The 21,521-nt window shown below is 36.0% G+C and overlaps 1 protein-coding gene across 1 annotated transcript in view; it reads left to right on the top strand.

Annotated features, from left to right (window-relative positions):
* The window catches only part of ZBED1 (zinc finger BED-type containing 1), a 356,755-nt gene that overhangs the window by 296,782 nt on the left and 38,452 nt on the right, over positions 1-21,521 (top strand). The window contains exon 6 of the mRNA XM_020992743.2: positions 8,764-8,971. Coding sequence (XP_020848402.2) covers positions 8,764-8,971 — 208 coding nt within the window. The remainder of the gene's footprint in view (positions 1-8,763; positions 8,972-21,521) is intronic.

Below are 21,521 nucleotides of genomic sequence, written 5' to 3' on the forward strand. Positions count from 1 at the left end.
AGAGAATATTGTACATAGTAACAGCCACAAATCTATTCTTAGCGATGCAAGGATCTAAGACAACTCCAAAGCACTCATGATGGAAAATGCTGTACACGTGCAGAAAAAGAACTATGGAATCTGAATGCATATTATTTGCTCTCTCTCTTTTATTTTCTTTGTTTTTTGTTTGTTTCTTCTTTGTTGTGGTTTCTCCCATTCATTCTAATTCTTCTTCACAACATGACTAATGTGAAAATAGGTTCAATATGAATGTATATGTATATGTATACATATATGAACTGATACAACCATTCTGCAGCCATCTTGGGGTGGAGGGAGGGGAGAGATGGGGAGAAAATTTGGAACTCAAAATCTTATGGAAGTGAATGTTGAAAACTAAAAACAAATAAATTTTTAAAAAAGAGTGAGATCATGTGCAGTCTAGCTAATAAGTATAGCAACAACTGTAATATGTTATGAAAATATCCATGATTTTTATGGGTGACTACCTATGTTACCTACTTTCATAATTAAAGGAAATGCTAAATTTCATTAAGGGGTTAGTGAAAATTAAGGTGTATTTTTTCCCATTCAAGTTCATAATCCCTTGAAATCTATCCATAAACCTCTAAGTAATACATGGACTACAGTTAAAGAACCCCTAATCAAATGGGTGGCCCCAGAGAAGACATAGGGAAAAATATTTCACTTCTTTGCAGATGTAGAGGACCACAGGTGTAGAATATTGTGTATAACATCAGACTTTTTCAGTGTGTTAACTGGTTTGCTAAACATTTCTTCCCCTTTTTAAGTTTTTTTTTTGTGTGTGTGTGTGAAGTATGGATCTCAGGGTGGGATACAGGAGAAATGAGGGTGATATGCAGGAGTGAGTTGAAGCCAGCTTATAATTGACTCCTGAGAGCTGATTGTTAAATTTTCAGTGTGAGGATTTATACATTAGAAGTCAACAAAGGCTACAAATCAGTGCTTGATTTATTGTTTTATTGACTGTCTAGATTTAAGAAGGTGATGGGGAAAATGCTACTAATGCAGATGGATCTTAAAAGTGTGTATTTGTATTTTTGGTGAGCCTATTGTACAACATTTATCCCTGAATATGTGAAAGCAAAATATATCAATAAAATCTATCAAAATTGTGATAATATTTGCACTATATAACTTGGAGTTTTGAGAATTAATTGCCTTTTAACCATTAAAGTATCTATTAAATGTCAGTTATTATTATTATTATGATGATGATAATGATGGAGCAGATGCATGAATAGATGTGCTGTCAGTACTGTAGTTATGAACCATGTAGCTTTTATTTTCTAGTCAGATACTTCATGCTATTTTTATTAACTTCTATAAACCATAACTATTACTCATTTTGCTCACCAAAGTGAGTGCTGAAGGATATAATCATATTCCTTGTTACTTATAATGATTGAGACTTCTCTCATTGTCTTTGACCCCTATCCTATTTATATTGCTCAGCAATTTTATCACTGAAAAAATTTAAAGATTAGCTGGCAGAAATCTTTATCTCTGTTTCTCCGTATATTGAATTAGGATAAAAATTACTTTTTGAACAGCCTTTTAAAATTCCTGGTTAAAGAGTATTACTTTGAAATAAGGTAGAATTACTTTCAAGAAATGATATTTATAACTCATGAGTCCTTTCTTAATATTAAAGTAGTTAGAGGGAAAAAAATATATGTATGTATAGAGAGAGAGAAAGAGAGAGAGAGAGAGAGAGAGAGAGAGAGAGAGAGAGAGAGAAGAGAGAGAGAGAGATGGATGGATGGATGGCACCGGGTGAGTTGAAGATGAAGGGATGATATCTGGAGAGTAAAATTAAGGGGTGAGAGAGGATTATACAGGGAGAAGGAGAAAGGGAGAGGTAGAATAGGGTAAATTATCTCACATAAAATAGACAAGAAAAGGCTTTTACAATGGAACGGAAATGGGGGAAGGTGAGATTGAATGAGTGAATCTAAGGAGAAAATAACATACACACTCAATTGGGTATGGAAATCTCTTTTACCCTACAGGAAAATAGGGGGAGAAGGGGACAAGTGATCAAGGAGATGATAGAAGGGAAGGCAGATTGGGGGAGGGGGTAATCAGAAGCAACACTTCTAAGGAGGGAGAGGGTCAAAAGAGAGAATAGAATAAATGGAGGGCAGGATAGGATTAAGGGAAATATACTCAGTTTTTCACAGTGTGACTACTATGGAAGTGTTTTGCTTGACTACACATGTATAACCTGTATTGAGTTGCTTGCCTTCTCAATGAGGATGGGTGGGGAGGGAGAAGGGGAAAATCTGGAACCCAAAGTTTTAAAAACAAAAATTAAAAAAAAATGTTTTCACATGCAACTGGGAAATAAGATATACAGGAAATGGGGTATAGAAATCTATCCTGCCCTACAGGAAAATTGAAGGGGAAGGAGATAAGAGAAGCAGGGGAGAGATAAAAGGGAGGGCAAATTAAAGTAAAGGGTATTCAGAATGCATGCCATCTTGGGGTGAGGGGAGGAACAAGATGGTGAAAAAATTTGGAACTCAAAATCTTGTGGAAGTGAATGTTGAAAACTAAAAATAAATAAATAAATTTTTTTAAAAAGAATTACTTTCAGGAGTTCTTAGGTGTACTATTCAATAGAGTTGTGATCTTCTGGTGGAAAAATATTCCACAGTAAACAGGTAAATAGTATCTTTCTGAAGTGTACTCTTCAGTGTCTTTGTGTTTTTAGTGTCGCATTTCGGCATTAATGTCGATATTGCTACAAGTGACATAGGATCGTGGAAGACTTAGAATAAATGCTCCTTAAGAATATTCAGATATTCATTTGAATTTTTCTAGAGTAATTTATCATCATTATTATTATTAGCAGATGCATGACAGATGTCTTATCAATACAGTATTTATAAAGATTTTAGCTTTCCTTTTCTAGCCATTTTTAGGAGCTTCTGCAAGTCCCAGCCGTTACTCATGCTCAATCAATATTATCTCCATTTGGCTTTTGGGAAAATGTTTTCCTTTGTTTTGATCTCTTGAACCCATTGTTTAATGTTGTTCTTTGGCTATGACTGCAAATAACCCTAGCTTGTAAGATACTGGATTATCTTCCAGAAATAAAGTTGCTATGATTTCTTGAATGTATGAGTGTTTTAAAATATTGAATGGTGCAAGATTATAAGCTGTATAACTTTATAATTGTATCTAAATCTATTGATATCCTTGAGCAGATATTCATTTGTTCAAATAAAAAAAGTTTTTCCCTGAAAAAAGGAAGGAAATAATCATGCGTATAGCACCGTTGGGTGCCAGCCACTGTACTAAGCTCCTTATAAATATTTTTTATTTGAACCAATGACCTTGGGAGATAGATGCTATTATTATTCCCATGTTACAGTTTAGGAAACTGAAACAGATAAATAATAATAATATAATATAATATAATATTATAATATAATATAATATAATATAATATAATATAATATAACATAAATAATATAATATAATATAATATAATATAATATAATAAATAATATCAGGTAACTTGCCTAGGGTTTCACGGCTGTTAAGTTTCTGAGGCTAGATTTGAACTCAAGTCTTCCTGACTCCAAGCCCAGTGCTGTATCTATTGAGCTACTATCTGACCCATTAGAGTGAAAGCTTACTTAAAGAGTAATTATGAAAAGCAACTAGCAAAAATTATGCTTTAATTGATTTCACTTCCATTGTGCCTTTTTAAGTGAATCAATCTGATCACCAATGGAATGATAAATTTTAAAATTTATTTACGTCTCTCTGTGTATGAATTGAAATATAGTTATATGCAGGTTTTAAAGTGGGATTCTTTCTTGTACACTGTGACTACCTATACTACCATATCATTATATACACCTACCTATATGTACATAAAACTAATTTAATACTAGGTAATGAGATTCCTGTGTTACTGAAAGATCTCATAAAGCTTTGTAAATCCTTATGATATAATTCATGTTGTCTTTTGGACATCCTTCCTGACTTTCTGCTTATAGCCTTGCATAGACTTCAACTTTTACCCAATGTAAAGTGATATAGATGAATAAAGCAGTTATGGGGACTAGAAAGAAGACATCAGTTGTGAAGGGTGTTAAATTAAATTTTCTATAAGCATAAAATAATGGAAGGTATATTGGATCTGCAACGTGGAGATGAAAAGAGACGTGTTTGTGTTTGGACTGTACAGAATGCAATGATTTAATAACTAATAAAACTCTAACTTTGACTTCATTTAAACTAAATTGAAAACTAAGATAGCAAGAAATCAAGAGATGATCAGTATTATGCCACAGGTGCCTTCTGGTAGTTGTCCACTGATATATGTCAGTAGGAAAAAAAGGAATGAGTTAGGTATCTGATGAGCTTATTCCTCTGAGTTTCCTCAAATTTAAGTGCTTTATTAGACTGACCTTGAGGACAAGAGATAATTTTTGTCTTTCTTTGAATCTTTAATGATTAGAAGAATCCCTGACATAGGTCCTTAATAAATACTTATTGACCTAACATTGCCAGTTTTCAAAAAATATTACCTTGGTTAAAAAAAAAGAAAACCTGACAATTGAACTAACTGCTGACTTAGAGGAATAGCATTTAAAGTCACGTTTTTTTAGACAACATACATAAGTATGATGTTTATGCATCTGTGTATGTTTGTATATTATATAAAGAGAGAGAGATATGTCTAAATAAAGCTTAATAGTTAAAACCATTACTGAGAATAAACCAGTTAACATTGTGACCTGATGTATGGTCTATAGCAGTAGTTCTTTGTTGATTTTGTATACAATAAATAATTCTCCATTATAAGTAATCTTGGACAACAGATTATTTTCTCCCATCTTTGTTTCTAATAGATTCAGGAGTGAGCCATTACATAATGAAAAGGTCATTGGACTAAGAGTCAGAGGCCCAGTTAGTTACATGATTCTGGGCAAGTCAGCTAATTTCTCTGAGCCTCAGTTTCTTTGTTTAAAAAATGCGGATAATACAAATTTCCTTACCTATCTTGCAAAGTTATTGTGAGGATTAAATAAGATAAGGTTGTTGCAATAGCTTTGAAAATTGTGAAGAGCAATTAGATCATAAAGAAGTAATATTATTTTGTTCTGTGCCAAGAAAGAACAAGATATGAATTAACCTGAGCTGTGGTTGAACTCCAGATATTTTTTTCTTTCCATTATTATTTCAAATAATAAATATTCTTTAACTCGTCTAATTCCTTCCTATCTTAACTTTCCTAACCATCTAATATAAGGAGGAGGAAAAAATCACCAAAATGACTTAACAATACAAAAACAAATCTCCAAATTAGAAAGAATCAAACAACTTTTGCCTTATTAATTCACTGTAGGGAGGTTAGGACATCAACTCTGTTTCATCCTTGTATCCTACAGAGTGGGAATTTTATTTGTAGCCTGTATTTGATATAAAAATGCCACTATAGGAAAATAATCTGGGTGTCCTATGGAGTTTGTTACATTGGGATTGTGAATATCTATATTCATGTAAGCATAATGGTAAAAGTGTTGATATTTCCCTTTTCCTCTTCATTTAGCATTGTTCTTCTCTGCCCATTTTGCACAACTCTGCCTCACTTAAATCCAGTTCACACAGAAGTTAAGATATCACCCATGATGTCATTAGTTGTCTCTAAAACAAAGGTGAACAACAAAGCAGCATACAATTTTATTTTTTATAGAAATCAAATTAGAAGCCAGAAAGAGATGGTTTTTTGTATTTTCATATGTAGGTCTATATCACAGATAAAACTGAATGTAGGCCAATAGAGAATATTCAGTCTGAAGTCAGGAAAAAAAAGTAATAAATTCAAAGGTAGAATACTCTTTACACTGTTGTGTCATTGAAGCCAGTAGTGACTAGGGATAAATGATAATGTATTTGAATTTCTGAAGTCTTATTCAGTGTTCATATTGACACCTGTCATTAAACATAGAATCTGTGTTAAATTATTATCCTTTACAGTAGAACTATAAATAGAATTTAACCCTAATTCATGGATTTGCTGATTTTCTCTGCAAAAACAAAAACGTGTAGGTGCTTGTACATACAGAAACAATGAAGAGTGAAACCACCCACATAGTATGAGGTATGTTGGATCCAATCAGGCAGAGTGTAAATAATAATTACAGGTTACAAAATAAGTGCTTATTATGAATGCTGCTGGGTCACATGAGCAGTATGATAGAGGACTGCACATTTACTCTGACCGAACAGTCTCTCAGACCTCTCTAAAGTAGAAAGTGTGCATGGGAGATCTCAGCTGCCTACAAGGTCTTAGATACCCACAAGATGAACAGCAGAGAAGGCTGATTCCTAAACCCCTGATATGTTCACTCAGCTGCCCCCTCCCCATCACCTATCACACCTGCCCAGGGCTGCACATGTCAATACTTGGGTTTGCAACAGAATTCAACTCTAACCCCTCAGTGCCATGGAAAACGAAAAGGCAGAAGCTTCTCGTAGCTGGGACATCAGCTACATTCTGGGATGTAACAGCTCAGCCAGAGAACTGAGAAACAGATGGAAGAACTGGGCCATATGTGTGGCTGTGAAGCCCTCACAAGAAAGGAGACAAATATCTAGTTGGACCATGTCTATCCTCCCCAGAAGTCACCTGGGGCAAAGATGGAAGCTGGTGAAGTGCAGATTTCATAGTGTAGCTGAGAGGTTTTGAGGACTTTCCCCTGGGGAGGTGAGGGGATCTCCCATTCACTGGTGTGTGTGTGTGTGTGTGTGTGTGTGTGTGTGTGTGTGTGTGTACATATATATATGTATGTGTGTATATATATATATATATATATATATATTTTTTTTTTTTAAAAACACACTAACTGGAGAATAAAAAGGCAGTGATTGATTTGAGGCTCAAATACAGAAAATGAGCTAGGAAAAATTCTTAATGTTTAAATGTTTTCCTTCCTCATGACATCTGATAGAAAAAGAAGGCTTTTCTTATTTTCAGTGGTTGTCAAAATATGCAGTAGGAGTTCTTAAAAGCTAAATTTCTAAAATGGGGATATATGTTTTCACGAAGAGAACATTTGCCACAAGCCTTGTGTTCCTTTACAAGGGTGATTTAGTCTACCACCTAAAATATCCCAAACCAGATATTAAAATGAAATGAGATGAAACAATTCTAAGAAAGTTTTCTGACACAGAACTGTTTCCCAAAAAGTAAAAAATTGCAGAAGTAGTATTTGTCATAAGTATGAGTTTTTGAAGAAGGTAGTGAGATCCCAGCAGGAAGTATTGGGAATATAAATATATATATATAATATATATTTATGTACCCACGCACACACACATATGTCTCTTATTAAGTAAACAATAGGGTATCTAAATGATATGGTATAAATGATAACATATCTAACACAAGGACTCCTTAACTGGGCAGTGGTTGCAGAGAGACATTCTCTTATGGTTGGGTCTTAATAAAGACAATCCACAGTTAACAAAAAAATTGACTTCTACTTAACCTCTCATCTTCTCACTTATGTGGAGACATGTGTCATCTTCCTTTCAAGTACATAATGGTAATTTTTCCAGTGTTTCAACCTATGTATTGGTGCCAACCAGGTCAGAAGTCTTGGTAAAATTCTTTGATAATTTATTTAGGTTCCCAAGTATCAGCTTCTTTTATTCCTAGAAATGTTGTGTTTGTAAGATGATTGGCTTTAGTTTCATAAATAAAGGCTCTTTTGTCTTCCTCCTCCCTTTCCTTCCTCTCCCTCTCCCCACCCCACTGGCTTTTACTCTTATGAGAAGCTATGTAGAATGTCTACAGCTTGAACATGAGGATTAGTCAAAAAAATTGGGGCTGTTTTGCCCAGATAAGGGGAAAGTGCAGGGGTAGGGTGGGAATGGGGTGGGGGGGAATCTTAGCTGCCTTTAAGTATTTGAAGAGCTACCATCCAGAAGAGGGATTTCTACTTGTCTACTTTCTTTCTACTTGTCCAAAGAAGGCTTAATTATCTAATCACAATGAGTAAAAGTTGCAAAGAGGCAAGTTAAGTCTTTATCTCAGGAAAATCTTCTGAACAATTAGAGTTAGCAACAACTGAAATGGATTGCCTCTGGAGTCTAGGGAGTCTTCCAGCCAAGGGGTTTCAGTGTTATGCAGGGGTGGGGAACCTTAGGCCTCCAGGCCACTTGTGGCCCTGTAGGTCCTCAAGTGCAACCCTTGCCTTCAGGCTACAGGTTACCCACCCCTGTAAAGAGAATTTTTTCTTTATGTATGATTTGGGCCTGGTAGCTTTTGGGGTGAGTGGTAATAGCTTTGGGCTGGAGTCAGTAAGATCTGAGTTCAAATCCTTCCTCAGACACATAAGCTGTGTGACCCCAGGCAAGTTATTTATCTTCTGTTTGCCACAGTTTTCTTATCTCTAAAATGGGGGTGATAACACCTACCTTCCAAAATTATTGAGAGGATAAAATTATTTAATATTTGTAAAATGTTTTGTAAGCCAACCTTAAAGTGCTGTGTAGCTGTATGTATATGCAGAACTACATATCATTACAAGTTCACTTTCAATTTAATCAGAAAACAAAGTTTCTCCTGTTCAACTGCCTTATGAAATAAAAATCTTGTTAACTGAGTGATGAGCAATCCATTTAGTATGTGGTTCATTTTCTGTGCATTTTAGTGAAGTAATCAAACCTTTTGAATTTTCCTCATGGCAGCCTCTGTCGTTTCATTTACAGACATTGTTACTCACCTTGTGGAGCCTATGCCCAAAGCAAGCTCGCCCTGGTACTTTTCTCCTATCAACTACAACAGCTTCTGGCAGCTGAAGGGAGTCATGTGACTGCCAACGTAGTAGACCCTGGAGTGGTGAATACTGCCCTCTACAAGCATGTGTTTTGGCTTACAAAATTGGTGAAGAGTTTTACTTACTGGTTTTTGTTCAAGGTAGGCAGTCATTGAATTGATGGATGTACGTGTTTGCATGTGTGTCTCTGATGCGATTTAGGGGTTCAGGGCTCCTGGGACCCCAAAATCACAACCCGCAGGTCCTATCTGTAAGAATTCAACCCAAACCTTCTTTCAGCCAAAGACAAGGTTTATTAGAAAATCCATCATATTGGGCAGACTCTTAAGGAGTCTGAACAATAGGAAACTATTGGCTAGATTGTAAGAATCTGAGCAGTGGCTAGATTATAAAAATCCCAGCATCTTAATGGAGACAAGATGGACCTTATATACAGAAAGACTGTGGGAGGGATCTAGGAGTGGCCAAGTAGTTTGGGGTGACTGGAGGAGAGGTCTAAGGAGATCTAAATGGGAGTGGCCAGTAAGCTGGGGTGAACAGAACTCCTGGGACCTGGACCATGAGGCCAAGGGAGAATGGATCCTAGCTAGGATTAAGGGTGGGAAATGGCCAGGGGCCATAGGGAGGTAAACCAAAGGAGGACTAGGCTAGGTTAAGGGTCCACAATGAAAGGCCAGTTGATGGGATTATAGCCTCAGGCAAATGTCAGAGATTTGGCCAGGAGGGAAAGTCCAGGGTTTTTCCTTTCTGGGGTCCAGATCCCAACCCCATCATCTCTATGTATGCTAGATGTTGTTATGCTTTGTGTGTTCTATCTGTGAATCGGGGAACCCCAGACATTAACCTGGGGATGATACATATTTTGATATAAGTGACTTTGCTTTTTTATCTTATTTCAGTCAGTTGATCAGTCAGTCAACAAGCATTTGTTGAAGATTTACTACAGTATGCCAGGCAGTGGGGATATAAATACAAAGAATGAAATAATCCATTCTTTATCTGATCCTTTGGGGCTCTGAGCTCTCTGAACGAAGTGCAGCAGTTTCAGCATTAGCTACCCAGGAACCTGATTTGAGAAACAGAGTTTGCACCAAGTTTTTCCTTGCCAAACTAGGATCCAGCAGAAAGATTACTGCACTTCAGGTCAGAGAACCTGAGTTCAAATCCTGTCTTTGACACTTAATACCAATGGTTAGACAAATCACTTCTCTTGACCTCCGTTACTTCATCTGCAAAATAAAGATCCTAAACTATATGAACCCTTTAAGTCCCATCCAAGTCAAAATCTGTGACCTTCTGCGTGATCCTGTGATTTTTATTGGTACAGGAGTGCTGAAAGTCCTTTAGATGATACACTGACCATTTAGAAACTGAACAGAATGTCACTTAGATGACATAAAAGAAGCATAGGTTTTTGTGCCAACGGTGAGTCAGACGCTTAGTCACTTTAGCTGTTGTATATCCTCTAGTTTCTCATATCTGACAAAAGTCACTAAGGTAGAGAACATTCCTATAGCTGTAATCCTAAGGCAATGTCTGTATTCTTTTATGGACAGTAAAATAGATTTAGAGTAGCTGGCCAAAGGTAATGCACTGTTTTGAGGTCCATTGAAAGGTTTAGGAAAAACAAAATCACTTTAATGGCAGAATGAAAGAACTGCAAAGCAGGACCTGCGTCTGGATGGAGTTCAGGTTCCAGAAATCTATGGCGTAATGTTCCCTGACATCTGGTATCTTACTACTATTGCTAGCTGGTAAAGACTGATACATACAACAATAGTCTGTAATACCAATACTGAGCATAAAGGCAGTCTGTAAATATACCTAAGTGATGCTGTCTAGATTTGACTCTGAGTCAAGTAAAATTTAAAAAAAAAACATTAAACTACTTGATAATTCTGATAGGTCTTTCTCCTTTCTTTGTCAATGACTTTATAACTTAGTAGCTCTTCTCTTTGAACTGTCTTTCACTGACATTTGTCTTCTCCTTTCAAGAGAACTATTTCTCTTACATGCTGAGGTGGCATAGTGGATTGAGTGTTGACTTTGGAGTTAGGAAAATCTAGGTTCAAGTCCTGCCTCTAACAGAAATTGGCTGAGTGACCCTGGGTAAGTCATTTCACCTCTTGGTGTTCAGGCAAATCTCTAACACTGTAGGTTAGGGATCTGCACTGGTAGTGTTTCCTTACAAGAAGTTCCCTATACCACCAAAAAAAGATTTAAAAAAATAATTTCATGCACTAAATTCCTTAGGCAGTGAGTGATAGAATAAAACTGATTAGAAATTTAAACATTTCATGGACACTGGCCTCATTTATCTAAGAGTATATTATTTGAAAGGGTGTGGCAAAGAAATGTATGTAAGAACCAAATAAAATAATGTTTGTAAGAACGTCTTATAAGCTCTAAATTTGTATTCAAATGTAAAGTATGAGGGTGACTTGGAAAATGGATCAGTTAGGAGCATTTGACCACTACAGGAAGTCTAAGAGTGAGAACATTACTCATATGTGTTCCATATGGCTATAATTTCTCCCCCTTCCATTCTTCTGGCTTTGAACCTGGAGAAACTGGTGAAGGATGGAAAAGGATGGAAAAGAACATAGGCCATTCTCTAAAATCATAAGAATTAGTGACAAAGAACCTTAGAAATCATCTAGCCTTACCCCCCCAAGTGCTTAGCATGGTGGCTGACACATAGTAGGTGCTTAATAAATGTTTATTGATTGAATTTGTTGGTGAAGAAACAGAATCAGAAAGGTTTAGTGATTTGCCCAAGGTCACACAGGAAGAAAGTAGCAGAACCAGCATTAAAACCTAACTGTTCCAACTCCCAGCTCAGTGTTCTTTCCTAACAAGAACAAACAACACCAGTGTTAATTACTTATAATACCCTTCCCTCCCTCTCTCCCTCTCTCTCCACTGTGTATCTGTGGTTGCTAGCATTAAGGAGAACTGCTCTAAAAGTTTGATAAGAGTAATTGGAATATCACATAAGCCTGCTTCATATTTAACTGCTAGTCAGACCTTTTCAACTCCCTTCAGAATGACCATTGGCAATCTAGCTACTACCAGTGGCAGTAGTCCTGGCTTTCCCCATCATCCTGTTGGCTATAGAAGGTGAGAACAATTTATTAGCATAAATCAACACCTCTCTCAAATTGGATAGTAAGTCATCTCCTAAAAATTGAGGGTAATCAAAGCATTTGACCAGAAAATCCAGAGGTAAAGTTACCAAAGCTGGTAAGCTTAAATTATGAGGCATATGCTTCTGGGGAGGGGGAAAGGGAGTTGTTATCTAAGAAGAGAATCTGCCTCGTGGCCCAAAAGTTGATATTTTCTGTGTGATTCTCTATAAAGTCAGCCTGTTAGGGAAACATTTAGCTTCCCTTTTAGGTCAGAAACTTGAAGTTGGCCGGCAGGTGGCAAAGCCTCGTGATTAAAATATTGCTCAGCCCTCAGGGTTTCTTAGATACTCATAGGTCTGTGATTTCATCACTGTATTTTCCTACGAGTACAGATCGTGATTCATCCACACATTCTCTTCCTTTGTGATTTCTGTCTACTTTTGTTTATTTGTTTGTTTTTACTTAAGCCCTCTATAGAAGATTGAGCCAATGTACTGGAGGATTTCCTCAGGTTGTTTTAACATCTGGAGAGTACAAATGAAACACTTGGGGATGGCTGCCCATCTTGGAATACAATTGATGCATCTCTTTGATTGTAGTTTTTCCCAAACCATGATCTCACAGTGGTAGGGAATTTGTGAGTTTTCTCCTCTGCTAATTCAGACCAACTACTATTTTGCAGCTGATAGTTTTAGAGTTGTCTCAGTCAATAAGATGTTAAGTGACTTGCCCAGAGTCACATGACCAGTACGTATCAAAGACTGGACTTGAACCTAGATCTTCATAGCTCCAAGGCTGTAAGGCCATTTATCTCAGCCTTCCTCCTCATGCTATCATAGATCTCTGTAATGATATCTCCCCTGATGCAAGTCACCATTGTTAATCTGCTGAAGCCTAGTGATGTCCACTATGCATTTTCCATGATCTTTTGGGTTATGTGATTCTTCTGAGAACATGGTGTTCCATGATGTGCCATATATTGTCAGGATCCCCAGTTGGTGTTAAAAAAAAAAAAAGAAGAAGAAGAAGCTATTGTAACAATGAACAGTTGAGGTTAATTGAAGTGCTTCATGGTAACATATTGAATTTATTATCTACATAAAAAAGTGAGCAGTATGTAATAGAGATTTGTAGATTTATATAAACTCCTCTTTTTTTTCTATTCTGCTATGTATATGAAAAAGCTAATTTGTATTCATTTGGTTTTTAAGAGCAGGATAAAGAAACAAATCAGTTTTTTAAAAGAAAATAACTGCTGCACATTTCAACATGCATTTTTTCCAGAACTCCTCCTCCTATTCAACCATGGGCCCAACTGGCTGTCTATCTGGGGCACCTGCCAAAGGTCTAAACTGGTAGATTGACTTGGCTGTCTCCCACATGCACATCCTGAGCTGGACAAAATGTGTTTTCCTTAGGATTATAGGATTTAAAACAAGAAGAAACCTTAGAGATCAGAAACTGAGGTCCAGAGAGGTCAAATGATTTTGGTCAGGTTGCGTAGCTATAAATTCATGTTCTATCCATCACATTTTTTTTTCATTCTCTTTGTTTTTTGAGTGTGAATTATTAGATTAATTCTTTCGAGGGAGTATAGAAGACTTCGTAGTTTTTCAGGGCTCCATTAAATTAATGAAATGGGACCTGCAAACGGGGACATTTTGGAGAATAAAAAATCTTTTATATAGACCCTGTTCAAGACATACTTCATGACCGTGGTGAGCACCCTATAGTTTTGCCTTGTATGCTGTCGACAGACTCAATGGGTCATTTAACAGAGTCATCTCTGGGGTAGCATCAGTCATGTGATCTTGTATTATTTTAACATTTGCGTCTCTGGGCATCAGTTTCCTTATCTATAAAATGAGGTGATTCAACTAGATTGCCTCCAAGATCCCTTCCAGCTCTAAATCTGTGATCCTATTTTAGTGTACATGGATAACTCATGGTTTTTGAAGGTCATTCAGTACTGTGTAATCTCTGATAGGGCCTGGTCAGCTAAAAAAAATGCTGATTTGAGTATTGACTCTATGATATATTCATCAGTTCTTCCATAGGTCTTTTATCCAAGGACCTCACAGACCAAGTTTAGAGAGACTCATCAGCAAGTTGTTCACAGTGGTTTGTTTGTTTGTTTTTTTCTTGCTATAACAGCTTATGAAGACCATCTACACCTAACGGTTGCAGTCTACAATGGTGTCATAAGTAACCTCATCAGTAAAAGAGCAGATCATTGAAGTATTAGAGCATGTGCGGTAGACACTGTCTTTGAAGAAAACTTCTGCAGTACTTATGAGGTCATAGATACAGAGCAGAAAGTGACCTTAGATGTCTTATAATCCAACTTCTTACTTTATACAGCTGAGAAAATTGATGGCTAGAGAGGTTGTGACTGGCCCAAGTTACATGGCTAGTAAGTGGCAACATTTGAATTTGGTCCTGTGACTCTTTTGTAGTATAACAACTTTCCACCTCCTTCTACTATATTTCAGTTGTTTGAAGAGAGCCTCTAAGGTAGAATTTTATTCTGCCACATTAAATGCTTTTATTTATGTATGTATTTACTTATATATACATTAATTCATTAGTTTATTGATTGATTTGTTAATTGAAACTAATAAATAATACATACAATAAGCCTTTATACCTCAGTTTTTTAAAAAATTATTTTATTTTTAATTTATGGAATGAAACACATTTCCATAACATAATATAATTAAAAAGATGATTGTACATGAAACTGCAAATCTACTATGAACAACTTGCTATTCCTTTCAAATATACAACAGAATTATCATGTATATCCTTTTCTTCCCTTTTCCCCTTCCCCCACCTTAGAGATAGATATGATTAGACATAAATAGGCAGATATATGTGAATGTGTATGTGTGTGTGTGTGTATATATATGTACACACACACACACACACACATATATATATATACACATATAAAATTATTCTGTACATCTGTTTGTCAGTTCTTTCTCTGGATGCAGACAGCATCTTTCTTTGTATATCCTTTATAATTATTTGTGTATTTATAATAGACAAAATAACTTATTCGCTCAAAGTCATTCTTTTTTATTAATTAATTCATTTTTAGTTTTCAGCATTCACTTCTATAAGATTTTGAGTTTTAAATTTTCTCTCCTTTTTCCTCCTCCTTGCCCAAGATGGCGTGCAAGATAGGTTATACGTATACATTGAGCTTAAACATTTTCTCATTAGTCATGTTGTAAAGAAGAATTGGAACCAATGGGAGAAACCACAAGAAAGAAAAAACAAAAAATAAAAAGAGAGAGCAAGTATGCTTCAATCTGTATTCGACTTCATAGTTCTTTTTCTGGATGTGGATAGCATTTTCTGTCATGAGTCTTTTGGATGTCTTAGATCCTTGCATTGCTGAGAAGGGCTAAGTCTATCAAAGTTATTCTTCACAACATGTTTCTGTTAGCTAAGTACAGTGTTCTCCTGGTTTTGCTCACTTCACTTATCCCAAAAATCTTAAATCTTTATACTTGTCAAATATAAGGTTATTATATTTATTTATGGCTGTAAATTGTATGTCTTCTTTAGTCCATTGATTTACCTTTCTATTCCTTAGCCAGATAGTTTTGATAATTACTGCCTTATAATACAGTTTAAGATCTGATACTGCTAAATCTCCTTCCTTTACAATTTATTTTTAATTATTGCCTTTGATATTCTTGACTTTTTATTTTTCTAAATGAATTTTGTTATTATTTTTTTCTAATTCAGTAAAATAACTTTTTGGTAATTTGATTGGCATAGTGTTGAATATATAAACTAGTTTAGGTAAAATTGTCACTTTTATTATATTGGCCCTCCCTACCCATGAACCATTAATATCTCTCCAGTTGTTTAAATCTGATTTTATTTGTATAAAAAGTTTTTTTTCTAATTTTGTTTATATAGTTCCTATGTTTGTTTTGGCAGGCATATGTTTTATGCTGTGTAGAGTTAGTTTAAATGGGATATTTTTTACTATCTCTTCTTGCAGAGTTTTCTTTGTGATTTATAGGAATGCTGACGATTTATATTGATTTACTTTATATCCTGCTACTTTGCTAAAATTGTTAATTGTTTCAACTAACTTTATTGTCTTCAGTCAGAACATATTGTTGTAGGAACCTCCACAGATATGTTCTCTTTCATTTTTTGTTCAGTCCTATAAGCCCATTAACCTTGGGGCATTTCCTTTGTTTTCTCCCAAATTATATTTTCCAATGTATTTTTCTTTTCATTCTTCCATTTTCATCTTCATAAATCACAGACTGTCAAGCATGATGTTAGCTTAGTTTGGAAGATCTTGTCACGTTCTTTTTATTTTTTATTTTTTATTTCTTATTTCTTATTTATTTTTGCTAGGCAGTAGGGTTAAGTGACTTGCCCAGGGTTACACAGCTAGTAAGTATAAAGTGTCTGAGGCCGGATTTGAACTCAGGTCCATTTGTAAAGTGCTTTGCTAACCTTAAGAAACTCTCAGCTAGCTAGTTGTTATTGTGAACTTACTTGCTATTTGACTTAGATTATGTATTAAAAATAAATTAAATCATTAAATCAACACTTGTATAGAATTTAAGAACTCTCTATGATTCTAATATCCTTCACTCCCTTCTCTGCCACTTAACTCTCCCTGCCATAAGTTTCTCCCAGCCACAAATCAGTCTTCTACTTAGTTGTGAAAGGGTGATTTTTTTTTCTAAAGTGTAAGTCCAGTCGCGTCCCCTCACGTCAAGAAGCTCCGGTGTCTCCCTATTACCTTCAGTATTAAATATAAAATCATCTGTTTGGTTTTTATGTGTTCAGGTAATCTGGCCCCTTCCTACATTTCCAGGTTCTTACATTTTGCTCCCCTTCTTCTAATTTGTGATCTAATGATGCTAAAACTACCCTTGAGCACAACACTCCATCTCTGATCTCTGCCTTTGCCTTGGCCATCCCTGTCACCGCTATTGCTTAATTTCCTCAGCTTCCTTCAAGACTCAGCTCAAATCTCACCTTCCTCAAGGAGCCTTTCCTTGTTACCCTAGCTGCTAAGGACTTCCCCTCTCAGTTAACTCTCTATCTAGCCTGTATACGTGTTGTGTCTGACTAGTTATTTATATGTTGTCTCTTCCATTGGAATGTAAATTCCTTGAGGGTAGAGATTTTGTTTTGGTTTGGGAGGAGGAGGGTAGGTTGATTTGTTTGTTTGCCTTTTTTGTTTGCCTGGCATATAGTAAGTGCTTAATAAATGCTTATGGACTTCACATCACTTCAGAAGCATAAAGGCATAGCTCTAAAGACCTTTTGGTGTTTTTATATGTTTGATGAGCCAAAAAATCACCTAGTGGCTAGCCTTCTAGTATTCAACCTCTCTGTCCTTAAATAAACTATTTCTTGTACAGCAGACACATCCTCTCACCAGGCTATAGCATTCCTGACACTTGATATGAAATACTGATTTTTTAAAATCATAAAAAAGGGAGAAAAGCAACAAAAAGAACTGTCCTTTTTTTAAAAAATAGTATTTTATAGACCAGTTCCCACTCACGTAAGGAAACAGGTCCTTCTAGGAAATGCCCTCATGTATTTACCAGTGTGACCTTCTCTCTAATCAAGGCTATTGTCTTCCAAAAAAGGAGAAAGAGAGACCATTTAGACAGCAAGGTCAAAGTAGAGTCTGGTGAGACTTTTGTCATCTGTTTGTTTTTCACGTACATGGCCACAGTTGTGTAGATATACTCTGCTTTGAAAAAAGTAATAAATGGGGCAGCTAGGTGGTGCAGTAGATAGAGCACCAGCTCTGGAGTCAGGAGGACTTGAGTTCAAATGTGGCATCAGACACACACACACACACACACACACACACACACACACACACACACAAAACACTCTCTAGCTGTGTGACTCTGAGCAAGTCACTTAACCTCAGTTGCCTCACCAAAAAAAAAGAAAAAAAGTAATAAATGTGACCTCTGCTATAAAAAAAACATTTTTTTTGGAAAATTATTTGATTCTGCACAAAAGTTTAGGGATCCATGTATTGCATGAAGTTAAATATATTCATGAGTTGTTCTCTATTATATGTTACATATTGTGGAAAGAGAAAAATTTTAAAACTGTATGCTGAAACTGGAAAAAATGCCTACTGTAATTAAGCTTTCTAAGAATCTGTGTAGCCCAGTATGTCTTCTCTCTCTCTCTCTCTCTTTTCCCTTAAGGACTTTAAGAAGAGATGAAGGAGAGTCCTAGTAAAAATGTTAAAATAGATGAAGTCTGCTGCCCTCTTCTCTTCTCTCTTCCCATTTCCCTCCTCTAGGCTGTGAGTGCTTTTGTAATGGCCCTCACCCCTGACCCCCAAGTAACCTAAAGCTCCCCATCGTAAAACACCTTCCCAGACCATCTTCCTTCAATAAAACCCTCTATTTTCAGACTTTCTGACCATGTCTATCCTATCAAAACTTTCTTCTCCTGTGTATAATTCTCCCAGGATTGCCTTCTCTTCTTTTCAAGATGCCAACTAGTTAAAGAATAAATTAATAATTATTAATGTGTTATTGAGATAATACATCATTCATCCTGGAAATATCTAAAATTTCATAGATACTCTTAAGGTGATAGTACCATTATTTGAAGAAATCCAGAATTAATGGTAGGAACTTCAGATGTTGTGTCGGGCTAGTAGGAGAGATATTTTGAGGCAGACTAGCCTTTCATTGCCCCACAAATCACACCATGTGATCATCTACTCAAAGGGCTAATCTTGAGGGGGTTTGCTGTTCCCTGAAATCCAGAATCTTTGAAGGGTTTTAGTGAACAACTTGAAACTGGGTTCCCACAGTCAAGGGCCATGTTAGATAGAATCTCATTAACAGCTGGTACAATTTTTAGCTTTTTGTTGCCTACCTACTGACATGGAGGAAAAATAAAGAGGGGGTCATGGACCTCTTTTATTTGCTCCCCACCTTTAAAAGAACAAACAGATTTAGGAAAAGTGAAGGTTCAAGATTAATCTTTGAACAGCAAAAGAATCTGCATTGTCTATTAGGGGATTGAAGTCAATTCCCATATACTATTATATGAGTTACTATGTGAAATTTTAAAAAGAAAACCATTAAAATATATATATTTTGCCATCCACTAAACTTACACACACACACACACACACACACACACACACACACACACACACACACCCCTTTGATATATGATTGATGTCTTTGAAGGAGAATTTTGTCACAGTGATAGATTCATAGGAACACAGCTGGTAAGAATGTTAGAAACCTACTAATCTGAACTTCAGATTTGACAGAGGAGTAAGCTGAGACCCCGAGAAAGTGAAATGATTTTTTGAAGGTCACAAAAGCAAGCAGTAGCACAGCCTGGATTGGAAATTAGCCTTTCTTCCTCTAAATTCAGCATTCTTTCCACAATAGGCTGTGTCTTAGAAGTCATATTAGAAATGGAAATCACCGTACAATTAGATTTTGTGACCTCTCTTTATTTTGAATGTATTATTAGAAGTATTTACTCCTAGTGCCTGAACATAGAAAATGCCAGGACCAAGTACAGAGAGAAGTGTTACTGTGTTTGTGGGGAGTGTACTTCAACTTGTTCTTCTGAATGTTTGTCAAAAATAATTCAAATATAGATAATTTGGCATGACCCATTTCTTTTTCCCCATTCATTTGTCTGAGTAACTCAAGAGTTATTTTTGCATGCACATATTACACTTTTTTGTCATCATTTTATTTATCATTAGCTTTTCAAAACCATATTCATTAGATATATTCCAATGCAACCCAGTTCAACTCAACAAACATTTATTAAGTGCCTTCTCCATGCAAGGCATTGTGCTAGGTGCTGGGGAAATAAATGAGCCCATAGCTTATTCCTTCAAGGAGCTTTCCAGAAAACCTGAAAATTTGGAGTTACTTAACCTCTGTCTTCTTCTTTGCTCACATATTTTCTTTGATGACTTTCTTTATACCATTCTTCTTTGTAACACCTTATTTGTAATTTGTATGAGCATTCTGCTCATAGCCACCATGGGCTTCTCCTTTGCCCTTTAAGGCAGTCCTCAACTCCAGTTCTTCAGAAGTTTGTGGTACTCCATGCCTTGCATCCATAAAATACTGGAAGAACATTAATGTTTAAAAAAAACAACAACGAAACATGGGCCTTTGTTTTAGGGTGAAGTTTGGGATCATTAAAAGAACTTTAGATTTTCCCAAAGGTAATCTAATTTGCTGTCTCTTCTTCCTATATAAACCTAAATGCAACTCATTGTCCTTTTGCAATGGGATGTCACCATCATTCTGTTCTCTAAGCTAGCCCACCCACCCCAACTTGCCCTCATACTAATAGGTTTGATTTCCCTAAAAAGAACCACCACCCTCAGTTTCATCTCAAACTTTCTCAAGGATACTAGGAATACTCTCAGTGTTGGGAATTTGTACTCCCCAATCACCATTGTGGCTCTGGAGCCCCCACTGGTATGCTTCCATTTTTAAAAAAATCTTTCCATTAAAATGATGATACCATTTACTCTTAAACATAAAACACATACTTAACAATAGTGCAAAAGCAAGAATATTTGATAAATCACAGAAAATATAGAAGCAAGGAAGGAATAATCAATAAATAACAGTTAAAACAAAACCTTCTTCCTGTGCTAACCATAGTATCCCTGAGAGAGAAATGGCACACATTTACTGAAATTTAGCAAGGAAACACACAAGTAAGAACAACATATGTGCTTGGGTCAGCTCCTAGCTCTGGATTATAGTTCTTGATGATCTTGATCCCTTCAGTAACAAACTCTACCACATGAACTTGTTTCTTTTCCCTGGTCTTTGCTACTTTCCTGCTCCTCTTCTTTCCTAGCACTGATAAAACAGTGGCAAGCTCTTACACTTAATCCTTCTGAGGTTTTGAGAATGTGTTATGTTATTCAAGTCATAAACAGTAGTCTTAAGAAAGAAAATTGCAGAAATCCCTCAGGTCAAATTTCTAGGAAATACAGAAAACCCCGGATAGTTCTTCACTCAACAAGATGCTATTGTCCAGTTAGACACAAAGCAAATACAAAACCTGCATTTTCCCTTCTGTTTCTTCCTATCAAACCAGAGATGGCAATAGTGCACAACCACTGGCTCTGAAAGTTTCATTATTTTCAAGCGATGAATGGCAGTGGAGGGCAATAAACAGATTTCTGCTCTCTTCCAATAAACTTCAGCCTTTCTATAGACAATTAGCATCTGCCAAAATGCAAGATATATCAAGCTTTATATGTCATTCATTCAGTTGCATAATGTGTGCTCCAAATCACAAATAGTAAGAGAAATGCAAATGAAGATAACGCTGAGTTCCACCTCACACACCACAAATTGGCAAAGATGATGGGAAAAAAAAAAAAGGAAACAGTAAATGTTGGAGGATCTGTGAGAATAGCATGCTAATACATTGCTGCCGAAACTGTGAATTGGTCTACATGTTATAGATATAATTTTGAAATCGTACAAGAATAGTGATTAAATTATTCATTCCCTTTGTG

The sequence above is a fragment of the Phascolarctos cinereus genome, unplaced genomic scaffold, assembly GCF_003287225.1.
Source record: "Phascolarctos cinereus isolate Bilbo 61053 unplaced genomic scaffold, phaCin_HiC Scaffold_726;HRSCAF=1367, whole genome shotgun sequence".
Lineage (NCBI taxonomy): Eukaryota > Metazoa > Chordata > Mammalia > Diprotodontia > Phascolarctidae > Phascolarctos > Phascolarctos cinereus.